Source organism: Oratosquilla oratoria, unplaced genomic scaffold (assembly GCF_046742065.1).
Source record: "Oratosquilla oratoria isolate Oo_2021 unplaced genomic scaffold, ASM4674206v1 SCAFFOLD69, whole genome shotgun sequence".
Classification (NCBI taxonomy): Eukaryota; Metazoa; Arthropoda; class Malacostraca; order Stomatopoda; family Squillidae; genus Oratosquilla; species Oratosquilla oratoria.
In genome coordinates, this window is record NW_027467733.1 from 126271 (window position 1) to 148007 (window position 21737).

The window sequence follows — 21737 nt, forward strand, 5'->3', positions numbered from 1 at the left end:
TATCACACTTCCACTTGTCCCCCTCTCCCTTGCAAAACAGAATTACACAGGCACTCCCCCAGCCCTCCGGCACTCCACCATCTTCCAGACAAACTCCAAACAACCCCACCAGCCTACCACCACTGCAACTCCCCTCTTCAGACACTCCACATGACACCCACCCAACCCGCTCTCATCATTTTAACCCCTTCCATACGGTGACGCCTACATAGGCGTCATGAGGAGCAAGTGGGTATACAAGGATGCAGATGTCGACGTCTTGATTATATTTATTGTAGTTGTACCTGCGTGACCCCCATACTCTGTAAACTGGCTACCTCATATTTTCTATGGTTATCAAAATTCACGGGTGAAAGAGAGAACGATCGATACAGCGGTGACTTTATTTTTTATAATGCAAGTATTATGATGCAACATCATACATCTGGCAGCTAATGGTGCCCATGAGATTTTGGCCTGGAGTGAAGTGGTTAATAACTCCCCTCACCTCATCCTTCCTTATCTCTCCTCCTTTCCTCATTCACCATTATCACCCTCTTAGTGTCTCCCATTTCAATCAACGCTCCCTCCCTATCCTTCACATTTAGCAACTCTCCAAAATACTCCACCCATCTTCCTCTTACCTCCGTGTCTTTCACCATCTCTCCATCAGCACCATTTACCTTTTCTTTCCCATGTCATTCGCCTCCCCTTCCTCTCTTAATTTTCTTCCAAAACATCTTTTTATTACTTTCAAAGTTTTTTGTCACACTCTTACCTCACTTCACATCTGCTCTCCTCTTTGCGTCATTCATCTTATGCTTTACTTCTCTTCTTCCATCTTTGTACCTCTTATATGACTCTCCCGTCCCATTTTGCAACCAATATGTGAATGCTTGCCTCCTCTCTTCCACAACCTTCTTTGCTTCATCATCCCACCATTCACCAACCTTCCTTCTAACTCCCATCTTCCCTGTTCCAAACACCATTTTTGCCCACCTTGTGACTCCCTCCTTGAAATTCCCCATTCCACCTCCTCTCCTAGTTCTACTCCATCCTTCACTCCTTCCCACTCTTCTCTCAGCTTCTTCTTGTACTCCTCCTTTTCTTTCTCATTTAAGCAGTTTACTCTAATCACCTCCCTACCTTGTGTCCTTTCCCTCTTCTCCATCTATCCTCCACTCTCAACTTACCTTCCACAAAAAAATTATCTGATATTCCCCCACTCTCTCCCCTTAGAGCATATACAACCAAAACTCATCCTACTCTTCTGTTGGTTACCATTATATAGTCCAGTAAAGCCCTATCTACCTCTCTTCCATCCACCACCCTCTCCCATGTGTACTTATGCTTGACTTTCTTCTTAAACACTTATTTGCTATCATGAACTCCCTAGACATATCTCCATCATCTCTCTACTACAATTTTTTCCTGGAAGTCAACACTTCCCAATCACTCCGTCTATTGGTTCATCTCCTACCCTAGCATTGAAATCTCCCAATACCACTACATTGACATTTCTCCCTAAATCCTTTATGCACTCATTTAAATCTCTCCAAAAAGCCTCCCTTTCTTCTACACTCTTCTCATTACCAGGCCCATATGCACGTACAAAGACTCACATCTCCCTAGTTTCACCTTCACCCACATTAACCTTGAAGAAACCTCCTCCCATGCCACCACACGCTTACCTATCTCTTCACTTTCTAGTATAGCTATCCCTTCTCTCCCTTGTCCTCTCTTCACTCCTGACACCCTCCCAACTACTCTCCCAAACTCAAACTCGCCCCTCCCTTTCAACTTAGTTTCACTCATTGCCAACATATCCATCTTTCCTGTCACAAACATACTACCAATCTCTTCCCTTTTACTCACATCTGTCCCATATCCACATACATTAAAAGACCCAAACCTTAGGGTTCTGGTCGGAAAACTCTCTCTCTCTCTCTCTCTTTTTTTTTTTTTTTTTTTTTTTTTTTTCAAGGAATGTCCCCTTTGAGGTTACAGAGTGTAGGATGCCTAATCCTAATACCTGTCCCATTTTTTCACCTTTTATGAAATAGTGGGAAGACTTGATGGCAGTATTCTTTCTACCCTACTGCAGGGTAGCAATGTAGCAAAACATGATGTACAAGTTATGTCTGAGGACTTACTTTCTGGGTCATCTGAACAAAGTTGTGTTGATAGCTTTAAACTACATAACAAGTTGTTGCCAGTTACCTGAAGGTCACAGGTCTTCTGCAAGAGAGACCAGGGCCAAATAATGATTGATGTAACAAGTTAACACCAGGACATATTACAAAGGATTACAAAGGCGGAGCATACCGACAGGAGACCTTTTGATCCATATCTAGGTCGGATGCGAAAAAAAAATCATATTAATAATAAAATAATAAATAAAAACTATAATAATGTAAATAACAAATAAAATACATAAATAAATGCATAGGTATAGTTAAATAATAAACAAACAGGTAAATAGTAAATAATAATAAATTGACATATAACTAATAATAAATGAAAATCACAGACAAAAGATAACAAAACAAAAACAAATAATATAAGATAAATTATAATCATTACAGCATCTTACTTAGGTATTCATCTAAATGATTCTTAAAGCTTCGAACTGAACTACATTGCACTACCTGTGCAGGAAGTTTATTCCATTCATTAACTACACGGTTGGCAAAGTTGTTTCTACCCACTTCCAAATTGAATCTATTTCCGGACAGTTTGAGACCATTGTTTCTTGTCTGATTCTCATTCAATGTGAAAATTTTGTCACTTTTGTTGTTGTCAATTCCCTTTAAAATCTTAAAGACCTGTATCAAGTCACCTCTGAGTCTACGCTTTTTTAGGGAAAACAGATTCATGTGTTTTAGTACTTAAGTCTTGTTGTTATTTCTTTGTATTGATCATATCAACACCATCATTACAGAGCCAAATTTATCCACCAGTCAGCTAAAATAATTGAAGCCAATGGCGGAGAGGAATGGTTGTACAGTCTTCGTGATCTGCCATACCCACAGTGCCATGAACAGCTCACCACTTTGACTGGAGTTGGGGCCAAGGTAAGTATTTACCATAGGTCTCACCAAGAATGAACATTGTACAACTGTTTGTGTTGTACTTGGCTAACCCAGATTTTACAAAGATTAGCATAAGGAAACAGTAATGTGCACAGACATTGCAAGGGGCAGGTGCTTTGGGCTGGAAATTGGGCACTTCACTCTTTTGTATTATTCGTATTTGGCAACCATCCAGTAGGGTGCAACACCATTTTCCACATTATAATTTCTGAATGGTAAGAAAATGGAAAAAACCTGTGAGAAATAATTTTTCATTCATTTTTATATATTTTTGTGAAGGGCACTTTTGGGGCACAGGGCAAAGGGGCAGGTGCTCAGGCACCCCCAGCACCCCCCCTCTGCATGGGCTTGTAAGGAAATATATCTCATCATACATATAAGAAAAGACCTCTTTACCATGATATTAAAATCCATACTTTAGGGACTCTGGAGCACTCCTATGGACCAGTGTTGTGAAAAATAGGTATCTGGGGATGAACACAATGAGAAGGTTGTATAAATAAAGAAGTGATCCTGCTCACAGTACTTTATGGTAGCAGAGCCTTGAAATTTGAGGGAGACAGAAAGGAAGAGTTTGAAAAGTGTGGTACATGTTATGAGGATGGATCATACATACATATATCAAGGACTTTTTCCCCCTTACAGGTTATTTGGGATAAATTTGACACTTTTTGGAAAGGAAAGAAAAACGTCATATCTTGGCCAAAAATTTATGTATTCTTAAAATTCAAAGTGCATCTCTTAGAGGATCTTTTGCCAAATACAGCTCACTCAAAGAAGCTGCCCTGAGCCTCCACCATGGCCTCCAGGTGGGACCTGAACCTGCAGCACGCAGCCTTCATGGTGTCCTTCAAGAGATGCCTGAACACCAGTTTGATCCTGGCAATCAGCTCATCCTTGGTGTTGCAGGCAGTATGATTGGTGTCTTTTTCAACTGTGCCCCACAATCAATAGTTCATGGGGTTACAATCGAGCGAGTTGGGGGGCCAGATGTTGGGACTGGTGAAGTTGTAGAAGTTCTCAGACAGCCACTTCTGGGTTTTCCCGGAGGTGTGACACAGAGCTGAGTCCTGCTGCCACACGTATGGTCTTCCTGCAGCCACCCTCTCCACCCAGTGCTTGACAACAGTGGACAGCAACTCAATATAGCCATCTGAAGTGAGTCTGAGTCCCTCTTCAAAGATGTAGGGTGGCATGACATGGCCTTTGCTGGAAACGCATCCAAAGACCATCACAGTTTGAGGGAACTTGGTCTTCATGAAGTGCAGGACTTTGTGCAGACTGTAGGCTAGTCACCTGTCATTTTGTGAGTAGTGCAACTGGTCCTGGTAGAAGCTCTTCTCATCTGAGAAGAACCAAAGCATCCCTGGCTTGACTGGATGTTTGACCTTGTTGAGTTTCTTGGCTTTTGTGAGGCAGTTTTCTTGGGCCTTGGCAGTGAGTAGTTGGCCCGTGCGCCTCTTGTATGAGGAATAGTGAAGATCCTCAATCAGCTCTTTCTTCATAGTCGCCACTCCGATGCCCATCTTTCTCACCAAGGCCTGCATTGCCTTGCCTGGATTTTCCCACACCTTTTTTTGCAGCTTCTCAATGAATTTCGTTGTGTGGACAGAGTCAGAGTGCCTGCTATAATCCTTCCTGCTAACCACTGCTGCCATATCTGTGTCGCAATTCTCCAGCTCACATCTCATGGTCTTCATGGTATTCAAGGAGCACTGAGCTGCAGCTAAGGTTTCTGAATTTTTTAATCTGGCACGAGTCATCATGATGCAGGTCCTCGTCCAATATTCCAATGCTTTCCAGTTGTCCATGCTCTCCAGCTCCTACACCCACCAATAATACACAAAATCAGTTATCCATTGCACTTTACTGCTATTAAATCATTCAAATGGTACTGAAATGACAGAAGATAAAAAATTATCAAATTTATCCCAAACACCCTGTACAAGGGAGGTAGCCAAAGTCAAAAGGCATAATTCCACTCCCACCCATTTCATCCCCACTCTCCACTCCCATTCACCACTCCTCCCTCCCTCCCTCTTATCTTGGCTCCAAGATGACAGGTCATCTTTGCATCTTGCCCATTGTCCTGGGTCAGAAGCAGTGCAGCAAGACACAGCATATCCATAGCAAGGCAGCTTCATTTAATCAGTGACCCCCCTTCTCCATCCCCTCATGCAGAAAAAGAGAAGATGGGGAGAAATCCCTTTGGGCTCTGTCAAAATATCATTCACACATAACCACTCCCTAACCCCCCCTGATGAGGATGGATTAAGTGAGAAATGTGGAGGCAAGGCAGAGAGCTAGGGTTGAGAATTGTCTGATAAGGTAGATCAAAGAGTGTAGAGATGATTTAGTCATAAGGAAAGAATGGGTGAGGAAAAGGTATATACCTAATAGGCCTCTTCCACCATATTAAGGTAAAAACTAGAAAAAATAGAAATGAAAAATAGAAATTTGTGGAAATCAGAAGTTGATGGTGGTAACTGTGGAGAAAGACCAAGAATGAGGTGAATGGATGGGGGACAGGGATGACCTTTCATCCATGAGGTGCGGAGATGGGAAGTGCAACAGATGGGTTTTTGATGGGTGTGGAATGAGCATAGGAGTGGGGGTATACTTTAACTTGGTCATTTTCCTTATAAAGGGACAAAAGATCTTTTGGAATGTATATATGTATCATTTATGACTAGGATTCACATTTTAGAATTTGTCTTTAAATTCTTTGGTAGCTCTCACAGGATTTCCCTCTGCTTTGATATAACTCACAGCATGAAGCAGGGAACTGCTGTATTCAAGTATGATATATACCCATACAGTATAATGAATTATTAAGAAATATTTTAATATTTCCAGGTTGCGGATTGCATTTGTTTGATGTCTATGGGCCATCTGGAGGCCATACCTGTAGATACTCACGTCTTCCAAATTGCTGCTAGAGACTATCTGCCAGAGCTACAATCTGCCAAAACAGTTACAGACAGAGTCTACCAGAAAATTGCAGAACACTTCAGAAGTCTATTTGGAGAGCTGGCAGGATGGGCCCACTCAGTAAGTTCATGATTTGGATGTTCCTGTAGGGTCTTTGAAAAGTATGGTATGCACGTACCAATGGCTTATGTTGACTAGACAACAACACAATATTTTTTTTCCCTGAGTGACCTGTGGCTCCCCTGTCCCCTTACTCTACCCCATTTAGTTGCCTTTATTGCCCATAGGACCTAGTGACTGCTTCCCTGCTGCTACTATAAGCCAGTGACAAAGAAATTGTCCCACACTAATACTGTTTGTAATTTGACACAAGTCAAAAGAATTTCTCCCTATCTTCTCTTTTTCTGCATGAGGGGACGGAGAGGGGGGTCGTCGATTAAGTGAAGTGGCCTTGCTGTGGATGTACTATGTCTTGGTACATTGCTTCTGACTCAGGGCAGTGGGCAAGATACAGAGATGACCTGTCATCCATGAGGAGCTAAGATGAATGGGGGGAAATGATGGTGGATGGGAGTGGAATAGGTGGGAGTAGGTAAATGCCTGTGACTTAGCTACTTCCCTTATAAGGGGGAAAAAGCTCTTGGTATATAGGAAGATAGAATTTGAAACTAGGAATGATGATTGGAAAATAAGAGATACACATCTATGATATTGGTTGCATGTTATTGTGAGGTTAAAATCTGCTCATTAGCATGCAGCACACATCATTTTGTCTGTGATAGAGGAAATCTCTATTCGTAGAGAAATTATGCTACTTTATTATACTGCAACTGTCCCTCTGTGCTGTCCCCCACTCTTAATACTGCCCTGTACCACTTATCTGAATATACAATTCCTTTTTGCCAAACCCTGTGGTAGGGGAGAAAGAATACTGCTACTGAATGTTCCCACTTAAGTCATAAAAGGTGACAAAAACAGGACGAAGATAGGACTAGGCACAAAGGGGATATTCCTAAAAAAAGCAAAGGCATAAGAGGGTCTAGAAGGAGTTTTCCAACCAGAATCAGGTTTGTGTCTTTTAATATGTGTGGATGTGGTATAGATAAGAGTAAAAGGGAATGGGGGTGAGGTAGTGTGTGTGAGCAAAAATTTTTGACGCAGCCCGAAGGGATTTCTCCCTGTCTTCTTTTATGTATGGGGGGACGGAGAGGGGGGGTCGCCGATTTAATGAAGCAGCCTTGCTGTGGATGTGCTGTGTCCTGCGACACTGCTTCTGACCCAGGGCAGTGGACAGGGTGCAGGGATGACCCGTCATCTAGGAGGTGCTAAGATGGGAGGGAGGGTGGAGGGGTGTGGAGTGTTTTCGGGGATGAAATGGGTGGGAATGTTTTTGTGCCTTGTCCTTTTTGGCTACCCCCCTTGTAAGGGGGAAAAAAGCCTTGGTATCTGTATGTATGTAAAAGGGAAGAGATAGGCAGTATGTTTGTGAGGGTGTTGGCATTGAGTGAAACTAAGTTGAAAGTGAGGGGCAAGTTTGAGTTTGGGAGTATAGTTGGGAAGGTGTCAGGAGTGAAAAGAGGATGAGGGAGAGAAGGGATGGATATCCTAGTAAGTGAAGAGAGAGGTAAGCATGTGGTGGAGTGGAAGGAAGTTTCTTCAAGGTTAATGTGGATGAAGATGAAACTGGGAAGGGAGATGTGGGTCTTTGTAAGTGCATATGGGCCTGATGGTGAGAAGAATGTAGAGGAAAGGGAGGCTTTTTGGATAGATTTAAATGAGTGTATAGAGGGTTTAGGGAGAAATGTCATTATAGAGGTATTGGGAGATTTCAATGCTAGGGTAGGAGATGAACCAATAGACGGAGTGGTTGGTAAGTGTTGAGTTCCAGGAAAAAATTGTAGTGGAGAGATGATGGTGGAGATATGTCTAGAAAGTTGGTGATAGCAAACAGTGTTTAGGAAGAAAGTCTAGTATAAGTACACATGGGAGAGGGTAGTAGATACGGCTTCAATGTACTATATAGTGGTAACCAGGAGAAAAGTAGGAAGAGTTTTGGATGTACATGTTCTTAGGGGAGAGAGGGAATATCAGATAATTTTTTGTTGGAAGGTAAGTCAAGAGTGGAGGATAGATGGAGAAAAAGGAAAAGAACAGAAGGTAGGGAAGTGCTTAGAGTAAACTGCTTAAATGAGAAAGAAAAGGAGTACAATAAGAAGCTGAGAGAAGAGTGGGAGGGAATGAAGGATGGAGGAGAAATGGGATGTTTCAAGGAGGGAGTCACAAGGTGTGCAAAGATGGTCTTTGGAACAGGGAGGATGGGAGGAAATAGAAGGAAAGGTAGTGAGTGGTGGGATGATGAAGCAAAGAAGGTGGTAGAAGAGAAGAAATGAGCATTCACAGATTGGTTGTAAAATAGGATGAGAGAATCATATGAGAGGTACAAAAAAAAAAGAAGAGAAGCATAAAACAAAGGAGGCAAAAAGGAAAACAGATGTGAAATGGGCTAAGAGTATGACAGAAAATTTTGAAATTAATTAAAAGATGTTTTGAAAAGAAATTAAGAATGGAAGGGGAGACAAATCAAATAGATATGAAAAGGTAAAAGGTGCAGATGTAGAGATGATAATGGAAGAGACAGCAGTAAGAGGAAGATGGACAGGGTATTTTATGGAATTGCTAAATGTGAAGGAGGATAGGGAGGGAAAGGTAGTTCCAGTGGGAAGCGCTAAGAAAATGACAGTGATGAATGAGGAATCTGGAGGAGAAATAAGAAAAGATGAGGTGAAATCTATTATCAAAATGATGAGAGCAGGTATGGCACCTGGATTAGATGGGTGTTTTGTGGAATGTCTAAAAAAAGGAGAGGTACAGTGATGGTGGACTGGCTGGTGAGGTTGTTTAATGTTTGTCTAAAAGAAGGAGTGCCCATATAGCTCTGCTTTACAAGGGAAAAGGGGGCAGGTGTGAGTGCAGTAGTTTAACCACTTCCATACGGTGACGCCTACGTAGGCGTCATGAGGAGCAAGTGGGTACGCGATGATGCCAACGTTGGCATCTCGATTATATTTATTGTAGTCGTAACTACGTAACCTCCATTCTCTCTAAACTGGCTTCATCATATTTTCTATGGTTATCAAAATTCACAGGTGAAAGAGAACGAACGATTGAGAACTGACTTTATTTTTTATAATGCGATTATTATGACGCAACATTGCACGTCGGGCAGTTAATGCTGCCAGACATGCGATGTGCCCCGGAGTGAAGTAGTTAAGAGGAATCAGTTTGTTGAGTGTAGTTGTAAATGCTTATGGGAGGGTTTTGATTGAGAGGATTAAGAGAGGAACAGTGTGGGTTTAGGACAGGGGTTGTGTTGATCAGATTTTTGTATATATATGAGAAAGCAAGGTAAAGATAAGGATGTTTTTGGGCCTTTATGGATTTGGAAAAGGCATGGAAGACAGGAAGGCATTGTGATAGGTATATATGGGATAAGAGAAAAACTGTCAAGAGCAGTCAAGAGTTTTTACGAGAGTAGTAGAGCATGTGTTATAATTAGAAACGGAGAAAGTGAGTGGTTTGAGGTAAAGGTGAGACTTCACCAGGGATGTGTTACATTGCCATGGCTGTTCAATTTATACATGGATGGGGTGGTGTGAGAGGTAAATACAAAGGTAATGGGGATTGGAGAGAGTAAAGAAAATGGGAGATAAACTAGTTGTTGTTTACTGGCAACACTGAGCTTGTAGCAGGATCATAGGGGGGATTAAAGAAGTTAGTGATGGAATTTGGGAAAGTGTGTAAAAGAAGGAAGTTGAAGATAAATGTGGGTAAAAGTAAGGTGATGAGATGTACAAAGGGAAAGGATGGGAGCAAATTAGAATTGAGTATTAAGGGAGAGAGACTGGAGGAAGTGGATATTTTTAGATACTTGGGTGCAGATGTGACAGGAAAGGGAGGAGTGGTGGTGGAGGTAGAATGTAGGTTGAGAAAAGCAAATACATGCCTTGGGGGATTAAGAAATGTAATGAGAAATAGACATTTGGGAATGGATGCTAAGAGGAGATTGTATGAAGGGGTCATTGTGCTGACAGCATTGTATGGGGGCAGAAATATGGTACTGTACATAAGAGAGGAAGAGTTTAAATGTGTTTGAGATGAAATGCCTAAAAAGTATGGTAAAGGTTACTAGGCAGGATTGAGTGAGAAATGAGGAGGTGAGGAAAAGAGCAGGGCTGGAAAGAGAGTTGGTAGATAGGGTTGATGAAAGTATTGGGATGGTTTGGACATATGGAAAGAATAAGTGAAGAAAGACTAGTGAAAAGGTGTGAAAAGCAGAGGTGGAGGGAGTTAATATGAGGTGGCAACCAAGGATGAGATGGATGGATGGGGTAAAAAGATCATTGGGAAGGAGGGAAATGTCCGTTGAGGAAGAAGAAAGAAGATAGGAGTGAGTGGAGAATGATTGGGTATGATATGAATGATGCTGTGATGCATGGAAAGGAGGGGGTGGGGGATGGGGGGTGAGGGAGTATGTATGAATGGTATTTTGATGTAGCCCAAAGGGATTTGTCCCTGTCTTCTCTTTTGCATGAGGGGACAGAGAGGATGGGGTTGCGATTAAATGAAGCAGCCTTGCTATGGGTGTGCTGTGTCTTGCTGCATTGCTTCTGACCCAAGGCAGTGGGCAAAATACAGGTATGACTCCTCATCCTGGTGGAGCTAAGAAAAGAGGGAGAGAGGGGTAGTGGATGGGAGTGGAGTATGTGGAGATGAAATAGGTGGAAGTGGATTTATGCCTTTAACTTTAGTTACCTCCCTTGTAAGGGGAGAAAAGCCCTGGATATATGTAAGAGACAGGTCCCCATGAGTGTAGCTCCTTTCCTGTATACTACAGATAGGTAAATATAATTAGGTAAATACAACTTAAACAACATTCCAGTGTCTTCCCAGACAGAGGGATCAGTGACAGATACCTGCACATGGTGGTCCTGCAAGATGGACAGTGAGGCTATTCATTTTCAAATCAAAATAATTTAGACTATTAACCAGTGTGCTATGAATATGCCCAAACAGGTTTTGTTTTGGGTAGTATAGATAATACATATTTCTGGGCCTTTTCCTTCTTATAAGTGGAATGGTCAAGTCAGAATATACATACACCCACACCCATTAAAAAAAAAAAAAAAAAATCATTGCCCCTTCCATTTTAGCACTTTGTAGATGTTTTTATTTAGCTAAAGGCAGGACTTTATGCTGAAGAGTTTCTCAGTTAATCCCTTCACTATGATCATGCCATGGCTGTTCTTTGTGTACATGGATGAGGTGGTGCAGGAGGTAAATTCAAGAATAAGGGGCAGGTTGTTGTTGTTGTTGTTGTCGTTCCCTAGACTGTCTGTCCGAGCAGTCCCGTCTCCCCAAGGAAGGCCACAGCCGAAACTGGGTTTTCCCACAAATCCTTTATAGAGTGTATGTTGTGTTGTTTGCGTGCATGATTGTGTATAATGCAGTCTTCCATTATGTGTTGTATGGTATGGGGTGAAGTGTTACATCCTGGGCAGCTGTTCACAACACGGTCGTCCAGCCTCTTCTGGTAGCTTAGAAGTGCTGGGTGGTGACCGCATCGCAGTCTGGCCAAGTGGACTCTGTCCTTACGTGGGAGAGAGGATTCAGAAGGGTGGATATCAGGGGGTCTGGCATGCAGCAGTGTGTTGTCTTTCAGTGTGTTAATGGAGCGGTGAGTGATATGATTATGAATATGTTTACGGAGGCTGGTATTTGGTGGTTGTGGAGGAAGAGAAGAGAGTATCTGTGTGTAATAAAGGTCTTTGGGTGTAGTTTTAATGTTTCTTGGTGTGTGTGGGTGTTCTGCTATGTAGTGTAGCGGGTGTGATGTGTTTGTGGTGGCTGCAGCAAGTGTTTGTGTGCCTCTCATGTCGAGGTGGTCCTTGACTTTGAGGACTTTTGTTTCATGGTGTAAATGGTCTGTAGGTGATGTATTTGTGCAGCCTGTAATTGTTTTTAGGGCTTTGTTTTGTATGATTTGAAGGGTGTTGTGGTGTGTCTCACTGAGATTAGGAGCCCATGCAGGACTCGCATAATTCATCACTGAGCGTATGCATTGTTTGTATATTGTTATATTAGTTTCTTTGTTTTGTCCAAATGTTGTTCCAGTGATTGACTTAAGTGCGTTAAGTCTAGGTGTGCATTTGTTTTTTATGTTTGTGAGGTGTTGTTTGAAAGACATGGATGTATCGTATGTTACACCAAGAATTTTCGGTGTGTTTGTGTGTGGTATTAGAGTGTTGTTGATGTAGAGATGAGGTATGTATTTGTGTTCTTTTGTCCAGTTGGTGAGAAGTGTTGCTGTAGATTTGGTTGGAGCTATTTTGAGTCTGTTTGTGATGAACCATGTGTTGAGTGTGTCAAGGTAAGGCTGGATTATTTCTGCAGCTTTGTCTGTGTTACAATGTGTGCATGTGATTGTTATGTCGTCTGCGTAGGAAGAGATTTGTATTTCTGAGGTGTCTGGCGTGGGTAAGTCATGCATGTATAGATTAAATAATGTGGGGGATAGAACTGAGCCCTGTGGTACTCCGTTCTTAATGTTTCTGATGTGCGATGATTGGCCATTATATGACACATGAGCATTCCTGCCTGCCAGATAATTGGCCAGCCATCTTTTGGTGTTATTGTGCATGTCTGTGTTGTATATTTTATTTGTTAGGTTGTGGCGGGGGATAGCATCAAAAGCTTTACTAATGTCCAATGTTATAAGAAGTGTTCTGTGGTGGGGCCTATCTGAATTGATGCCATCTAAAATTCTTTGTGTGAGGTTTGTCAGAAGAGTGTTTGTGGAGTGTAGTGGCCTAAAACCGTGTTGTGAGTCAGCAAGGGGAATATATGGTGTGACAAGTTTAAGTATTAGGCGTTCAATGACTTTAGAGGGGGTGCAGAGAAGTGTGATTGGGCGGTGCGATGTTGGGATTGTTGGGTCTTTGTTCGGTTTTGGAATGGTGATTATTTTACCATGCTTCCAGATGTCGGGTATAGTGTTGTGGGAATAGCTGTAGTTTGCAATGTTTGTGAGTGCGTGTATACCTTGTGGTCCAATGTGTTTTAGGTGGATGTTGCTTATGTTATCAGGGCCACAGGCAGATGAGTGCTTGAGACTATGCATTATGAGTTTTGTCTGACTGTCTATGAAGGGTGTATAGTCTGAGTCTGTGGGAAAGTCTTTCTTACGTCGAATGGTGCGTCGGTCGTCAGGGTGAGATGTAAGATGGCTCGTCTGTGCAAAATGACGTATGAGTGCGTTTGCTTGTTGTCTGTTTGAGGGTAGATTATCTGTTGTTGTGATTATTGCAGCGTGAGAGCGTGTAGTGTTAGTGTTGGATAGTGTGATGCTGTTGAGTGTTTTGTACAATTTGCTGGGGTTTGTTTTGTGATCAAGTGTATTGATAAAGTTTTGCCAATTTTGTGTTTTTTGTTCATGTATTTTATTGGCAATCACAGTGTTTAGTGTTTGTATTTGGTCTGCTATGTTTTGAGGGATAGGTGTGGGGGTATCGTGTTTAAGTGTGTCACGTTGTCTGATGAGGCCTTGGATTTCTGGTGTGAAGTTGGGGTTGTGTGATTTTCTGTTGCCTCTAGGGATGTATCTCTTGTCTGCGTTTTGTATGATTGTATTAAAAGCGTGCACAGCATTGTTTATGTTTGTGATTGGTGTACTGTTAAGTGTTTCAAAATGTTGTTCTGTCTCTTCATTAAAGGCTTCCCAGTTAGCTCTCTTGTAATTGGTGTAAGTGTGTCTGTGGCCAGCTGGGGTGCATCTTGTTTTGGTGGTGATGATGATTGGAAGGTGGTCAGAACCAAGGGCTCCGACCACTCTCCATGATGTTGTTGGGGTTAGGCAGGGGGAGCAAAAGGTGATATCAGGAGAGGAGGGAGTGTAGAGGGCTTGGTATGGGATATGTGTATGATTATGCGTGTTGTTCATGATAGTCAATGAGTCGAATTGAGTCTGTATATCAAGCCCTCTGTCTGTGTCAGGGTTGTCGACAAACCAGGCAGACGACTTGGCGTTGAAGTCACCACCCATGATCAGGTTGGGGATTGAGGTTAGTTGGCTGAGTTGAGGTCTGAAGGTGCTTGGAACTGTGGGGGATGATTGGGGGGGAATGTACATGTTAACTATTGTTAGTGTTGAATTGTTGCCTGTGCGGATACGAATGGATTGGGTTTCTGTTGTGTTATCTGTGGTAGGGAGGAGAATTTTGGTTGTGGCACTTGTGTCCACAAAACAGATGGAATGGTGGATCAGGGTGATGAGTCCACCGCCATTGCCGTCAGTCCGGTCTTGTCTGATGGTGGTGTAATTATGAAATGATGGTGTTTTGTGTGAGTGTCTTAATTTTGTTTCTTGTAGAATTGCAATGTGTATGTTGTGTTGTTTAAGAAAGTGTTCGAGTTCATGTTTTTTAGTGTTAATGCCGTCAATGTTGTGTTGTAATATGTTGATGTTGTGTGTTTTGTATGTGTTGTATGTTGCCGTTTGGGGTTGAGGTTGGGGTGGTAGTGGGGAAGGTGTAGGATCTGGGTCAGAGGGGGGGAAAGGAGAGATCGGGGACAAAGGAAGGGGAGTACTAATCGGGGGTAAGGGCAAAGGGAAATTGGGAGTGGGTAAGGGTGTTGGCTGTGGTTGGGGAGGTGGGATTGGGGTTACTGGAGGGCAGGTAGAACATGTCCAAGTGTTTGTGTATTGGTTTGTGTCAGCAAGTGTTGTACAAGTGAGGTGGGCCCAGTTTTTGCACATATTGCACTGAACTGAGCCCTTTGTCTGTCTGCTCGAAGTAATGGGTTTAGAGCATGTTGGGCATGTGTATTTTGTGGTGGGCCCAGGATTGCTCTCTACATCTCCGGCTAAAAGTAGAAGAAGAGGGGTGATCGCCGGAAAATGACCCCTCAGTGCAGAAAAAACGTAACAATGTGTGTTGGAAAAAAAAAAGGATTGTGGTACTCCCCCAGGTAGGCGTAGCTCCTCCTTGGGGATCGGTGCCATCTGCGTAGAGCTGATGGCCAGGGGTAGTTGCTGCTGATTGGCCCCCAACTCTTGGGGTTGGGGGGTGGTCCCACGACGTAGACGTTGCAGCTCCAGGACTTAAGGGGCAGGTTATTGGAAATGGTTAAAGAAAATGGAGAAAAGTTGGAGGTGAGCCAATTGTTGTTTGCTAACAACACTGCACTTGTGGAAGGGTCCGAGGGTGATTAAAGGAGTTGGTGATGGAGTGTGGGAAGTATGTAGTAGGAGAAAGTTGAAAGTACATACATACATACATATACCTAAGGCTTTTTCCCCCTTACATGGGAGGTAGCCAAAAGACAAAGGCATAGAAACCACTCCCACCCATTTCATCCCCTACATATTCCACTCTCCTCTACCCTCCCTCTTATCTTAGCACTTCCTGGATGACAGGTCATCCCAGCATCTTGTCCACTGCCCTGGGTCAGAAGCAGTGTTGCAAGATACAGTACATCCACAGCAAGGCCGCTTCATTAATTTGGTGACCCCCACTCTCTGTCCCCTGGTTAGAAGGGCTCCTAAGAAAAAGTAAAGGGATGAAAGTGTCTAGGAGAAAGTTAAAAGTAAATGAGGGTAAATGTAAGGTGATGAGATTACAAAGGGAGAGGATGGCAGTGAGTTGGAAGTAAGTCTGAAAGGAGAAAGGCTGGAGGAATTGGGTAACTTGAGATATTTGGGGTCACATGTGGCAGGAAAGGGAGGAGTGGAGGTGGAAGTAAATTGTAGATTGAGAGAAATACGTAAATGTCTTGGGGGAATAAAATGTGTCATAAGAAATAGGCATTTGGGAATGGATACAAAGAGATTATATTAGGAATAATTGTTCCAATAGCACTTTATGGGTCAGAGACTTGGAATTTAAGAGGCAGAGATGAAAAGTTTGAATGTGTTTGAAATGAAAAGTCTAAGAAGTATGGTAGGGGCTATAAGGTTGGATAGAGTGAGAAACGAGGAGGTGAGGAGAAGTGGAGTGGAAAAGGAGATGGCAGATAGGGCTGATGGTTTGTACACATAGAAAGAATGAGTGAAGAAAGATTAATAAGAGACGTGTGGAAGGCAGAGGTGGATGGAGTGAACTTGAGGGGATGACTGAGGCATTGCTGATTAAGTGAAATGCCCTTGCTGTGGGTGTGCTGTGTCTTGCTGCATTGCTTCTGACCTAGAGCAGTGGAGAGGATACAGGGATGACCCATCATCCATGAGGAGCTAAGATGAGAGGGAGGAAAGGGTGGTGGATGAGAGTGAAATGAGTGGGAGTGGGTACCTGCCTTTTGATTTTGGCTACCTCCCTGGTAAGGGTGAAAAAAAAAAAACTTGGTGTATAGATAGATAGATGATCATGCCATTACATATTTTTTTCTGGCATGTACTAGACAGTTTCCTTTAGTACCACAATACTTTTTCACTGAATATTTTGTTTTACTCTGTTTCCCAGGTACTCTTTAGTGCTGATTTGAAGAAATTTGAAGCTTTGAAAGGTGAAGAAAGAAAAAGCAGTAAATCACCTGTGAAGCAATGTAAAGCTACAGGGAAGAAGAAAGATCATAAGGAGCCAGTTAAAAGACAAAAGATAACTAAAACTACAAAAACTTCAGCACATACCAAAGGTCCTTGCCCCTCACAGCAAAAGAAAAAGCAGAAAGTAGAAGAGAGAAATAAAGATGGAGATAAAAACTGCAGAAAGAAGACACTAAAATGAGAGAATGAAAAGACAGTTGTGAATGCAGTTGAAAATACACAGTTCTCTGGTGAGTAAAGAGTGAATATATGATAGAGTTTTTACTAGGGTATTTCCATACTGGGGTATTGATTGCATGGTTCCTTGCAGCCACCACTGTAGGGAATGTTTTGGGACACCTCTATCGTCCAGAGTCACTTATCATTTATCCATATTATCGGCACAAAAACTAATGCTGTGAGCATTCTCATGCTAAGAGGACTCCTGGTCAGTTAGATAGGTTTGCTGCATGCCTGAAGCGACCTTTCTGTAAATGTTTTGGTTAAAAAAAAAAAAAAAAAAAAAAACCTTTATTTTTGTATGGTTAAGCACAGCATGCAAACTATTGATCTTGGCTCTCTCAGAGTTGACCAGTATGCTGACTGGACATAAATTAGGATTTAATTTCTGTAAAAAAGCTGTATATGTTGCTTGGCTTTTATCAGGAAGTAGAGCATAAATCAGAGGTATTGTACAACTATTTGCAAAGCATGTACTGTACAACTATTTGCAAAGCATGAATAGTATATAGTTAGGCAAAACTCTGAGGAACTGTTTCAAATGTTCTGTCTATAAACCAGTGAAGAGAAAAAGATAGTATTTCTACATTTTTATATGTGGTGAAAATCAAAATTCTTGGCTTGTGCTCACCAACAGAGTTGTCTGAATCATAAAGAAGAAAATTTTGTCCATCAATAGTTCTTTTATACTGTTCTTCCAAAACCAGTTCTTGTGCATTTAATGGCAAAGGTGCAACATTAGTTCTTTGTCTTTGGCATCTAATATTATGGCACAAGTAATTTTAGTTGCTACTTCTTCACTTAAACCTATAACTGCACGAGAGATTAATTGATGAGAAGTTTCTTGCGAACTTTCAGTAAGCTTTTTGATTTGCACAACAGCAACAACAACTCCATACTTTGCAGAATCGGGCACATGCATATGAGTGTGAAGTCTTCCAACAACTTCATTTTCAAGTATTTTCAATTTTGCTTTCCATGCTGCCTTATATCTGCATTATTCGCACTTATATGACACAACAATATATGCTAAATCCTTTTGCTTGACATTCATATGACCTTCAAACACTAATTTGTCACATCCTTTTTCACTCTTAATGAACTACATGATCATGGGTTGTGGGCAAAAAAAATAAAATATCCTTAAATTCACCAGGAATAAACCACTTCACAATGTAATGAACCTAAGAGAGTGAATCCCTGATGCAATGAAGCATAAGCTTAAATATAAATACTCTTCAGTGGAAGAGGGTAAGCTCTTCTAAACTCTAAAATCTATAAAAACTTTGACAGAAGGTTTGATACAGATCTGATACAAATAGTATGTATGATGTATAACATAACCACACAGAGACTTTAGATTATTAGATTACAAAAAAAATTTAGTGACAGAAGGTTTAATGCAGATCTGTTTATCACCTTAAATGTTTAGATTTTGCTGATACAAATAGTATATATAAATTATCACATAAGAACACAGAGACTTTAGATTATTAAATTATAAAAAAAAAAACTAGTTTATATCATTCAAATGTTAATGGGGGAAATTTACATCAAGGGGTAATTGTCCCAGGGAGTAATTGACAACAGGGGTAAATGTTCTAGGGGGAAATTGTCCCAGGGGGCAATTGACAGCGGGGGGAAATTGTCCGGATACGGATTAGAAGTGTTGTGTTTTGCCGCATTGCCTATGTCTCAAATAATGTGGGGTACAGGATATCCTTCATCCAAAAAGTGCTAAAATAGGAGAGGCAACAAATGAGTATTGAATGAGTGTGGGATATATGATATGCTTTGACTCAGCCATCTCCCTTATAAGCTTTTTGATATATTTTATACAAATTTTGCTTCAAAAACTATCACCACCAACCACTCCCACGCATTCCATCCCTAACATACTCCACTCCCCTCCACCCTCTTCCCTCCCTCTTATCTTGGCATTTCCTGGATGACAGGTCATCCCTGCATCTCGGCCACTGCTCTGGGTCAGAAGCAGTGTCGCAAGACACAGCACATCCACAGCAAGGCTGCTTCATTAAATCGGCTAGCCCCCCCCCCCCCCTCTCTGTCCCCTCATGCAGAAAAGGAGAAGACAGGGAGAAATCCCTTCGGGGAGCATCAATTTATTTCTCACACATACTCCCTCAACTCCCATCCCCTACCCACTCCACTTCATGCATCACAGCATCATCCATACACAACCATTCTCCATTCACCCCTATCTTCTGTCCTCTCCCGTCCATCCTCAACAGACATTCCCCTCTTTCCCAATGCCCCAATCTGTCTCATCCTAGGTCAACCCCTCATGTTCACTCCTTCTACCTCTGCCTTCCACACCTCTTTTACTAGTCTTTCTTCACTTATTCTTTTCATGTGTCCAAACCATCCCAATACTCTTTCATCCACCCTATCTCCCAACTCCCTTTCCACCCCTGTTTTCCTCCTTACCTCCTCATTTCTCATACTGTCCAGCCTAGTCACCCTTATCATACTTCTTAGACACTTCATCTCAAACACATTCAAATTCCTTCTCTCTTCCTCTCTTATGTTCCATGTTTCTGCCTCATACATTGCTGTCGGCACAATCATTCCTTCATACAGTCTCCTTTTAGCTTCCATTCCCACCAAGTACATTACATAATTATCTCTTCAGGCCACATCATTCCTTCATCTATTCACTATCTCCCTCCATTCATTTCTATCTTATGTACCCTCTCTTCCTTGCATGACAGACATTCCTCTTGCATCAAATGCTCCCTTCACCCTGTCCATCCACCTTATTTGTGGTCTTCCCCTCAAGTTCACTCCATCCACTTCTGCTTTCCACATTCATTCTGTTAGTCTTTCATCACTCATTCTTTCCATATACCCAAACTATCTGCTGCTGCTGCTGTTTTTTTTTTTTTCTTCTTCTTTTTTCTTTCTTCTTCTTCTTCTTCACTGTCCAATAATTCTCTTTCCACCCCTATCCTTACCTCACCTCCACATTTCTCATTCTACCCCATCATGAAAGAGAAAAAGCACTTGTATATTTGTATGCTTATTCTTTCGAGAGTTGTATTACATTACCCCCATCATTGTTTCAGGTGCTGTAGCTCCATTAACTAACAATCCCATGACAACAATGCATCATCCTTGAGTGAGTAGTGGACCAACTCAGAGGCCATTATCTCTTTCGTAAAGGCTACAGTTCTTCTGCAAGAGAGACCAGTAGCAACGGATTGATTGATTGGTTGCTCTTATTATGTCATGATTCACTTTTGCCAAAATTTGAATCATGAAGATGTGAGAACATCATCATAAGCAGTGTGACCATGTTGTGGTGCTTCAGGAACATCACTAATAGAGGAGCTTCTTTGTTTGAGTGGCATTATTATGTCCACATCAAAATAATTATGGGAGCACATCAACTAAAGTACAAAAGACACTTCTATATTGTTTAGTTTGTAAATATTTCCAAAGAATTATATCATTAGTCTTTCACATTTGTTTTTAACATTAAGGTTAAGGAGCCAAGAAAAGAGCGATGGAGGGATGGTGAATGGGAATGGAGTGGGCGAGGATGAAATAAGTGGGAGTGGAATGCCTTTTGACTTTGGCTACCTCCCTGGTAAGAAGGGAAAAGCCCTTGATATATTTAAGTAACTTTAAGGTGTATTTACAAGAAATCCTAAACCATGTACAAAATTTAATGAATTTTCTTTTTATTGTTGTTGTTTTCCTATTTAAAGAAAAATACTTGTTGTGAAGAATTTCACATAATTATATGACAATGTATATTAGACTTGTTTTTATGTCCTGTACAACTTTTTGATGTATTTGTTGATATGAATGCCCAGCATATTTTTGTGTGCTGAAATTCCTCTGTATAAACTAAAGCAAAGACGTGTTCAATGAGAGGAATGCAGAAGAGATGAACTGGCAGTATTGCTGGGGGAGAAACAAGGTTTAAATAGAAAAGGGTGGAAAGAACAAGTGTGAGAGAGTGAAAAAAGTGAGGATGCTCTTCTCTAATACATAGCCACCTCACATGTTTGAAAGAAGTGAAGTGTTACATCCTGGACAGTTGTCTATGATGCAGTCATCCAGGCTCTTCTGGTAATTTAGTCATGTTGTTGATATTTGTATGCTGCTATTGCTGTGCAGTCTGTAAAGATGTGAGGAATCCTAGGTCTTCCCACCAGCTCAGCCTGATGCCCAACCCAAAATGCTCACCAGTTATAGTATTGGTGCTGCAAGGTAGCATTACCAAGGCAAGACAAGAAAACATAAAAACTTTGCTTCCATGACCCTTTTTAGTATATCAAAATACATTTCATTAGTAGTATTCCTCACCAGCATCACATTACACAAAGCTCACAAATGAAAAATTGTACAATTTCAGCAATACTCATGATTCTAGATTTGGAGAGTAAACAAGTTTGAGCAAGTATACCAGATGAGACTCTTTAACCTGTTCTTTTATCTTATATACACCTAGGTCTCTTAATACAACACTCGCCAACCACCACCGTCGACGATTGAGCCCAGGACATATACCCACTTTGGGAATTGGCCCAGGACAAAAAACACCACCAATTCTCTAAATGGGTATATGTCCTGGGCCCAAATGCCAGCATAAGTGCCAGTTGGCAGGTGTTGGATTAAAAGACCTACATGTAGTAACCTTACTGTTAATCATCAAGGTAAATTACTAGTTAGCTGAGTAAGGTGTTCCTATAATTGTGTGTTTCATCTGGTGACCCTATACTTTTATACAATGGTTAGTTATTCTGCCTGTCTTCTCTTTTTCTGCACGAGGGAACAGAGAGGGGGGTCACCGATTAAATGAAGCTGCCTTGCCATGGATGTGCTGTGTCTTGCTACATTGTTTCTGACCCAGGGCAGTGGGTGAGATGTAGGGATGGCCCGTCATTCAG

The 21737-nt window shown here is 41.7% G+C and overlaps 1 protein-coding gene across 2 annotated transcripts in view; it reads left to right on the plus strand.

Annotated features, from left to right (window-relative positions):
• Ogg1 (8-oxoguanine DNA glycosylase) overlaps positions 1-20603 on the plus strand; it is a 39284-nt gene extending 18681 nt beyond the window's left edge. For both annotated transcript variants that reach the window (XM_076182564.1, XM_076182565.1), the window contains exons 6-9: positions 2921-3053; positions 5928-6122; positions 16517-16829; positions 19905-20603. In XM_076182564.1, the coding sequence (XP_076038679.1) occupies positions 2921-3053; positions 5928-6122; positions 16517-16780 (592 nt within the window). In that variant the 3' untranslated portion in view covers positions 16781-16829; positions 19905-20603. The remainder of the gene's footprint in view (positions 1-2920; positions 3054-5927; positions 6123-16516; positions 16830-19904) is intronic.
• The last annotated feature ends 1134 nt before the right edge of the window (positions 20604-21737 follow it).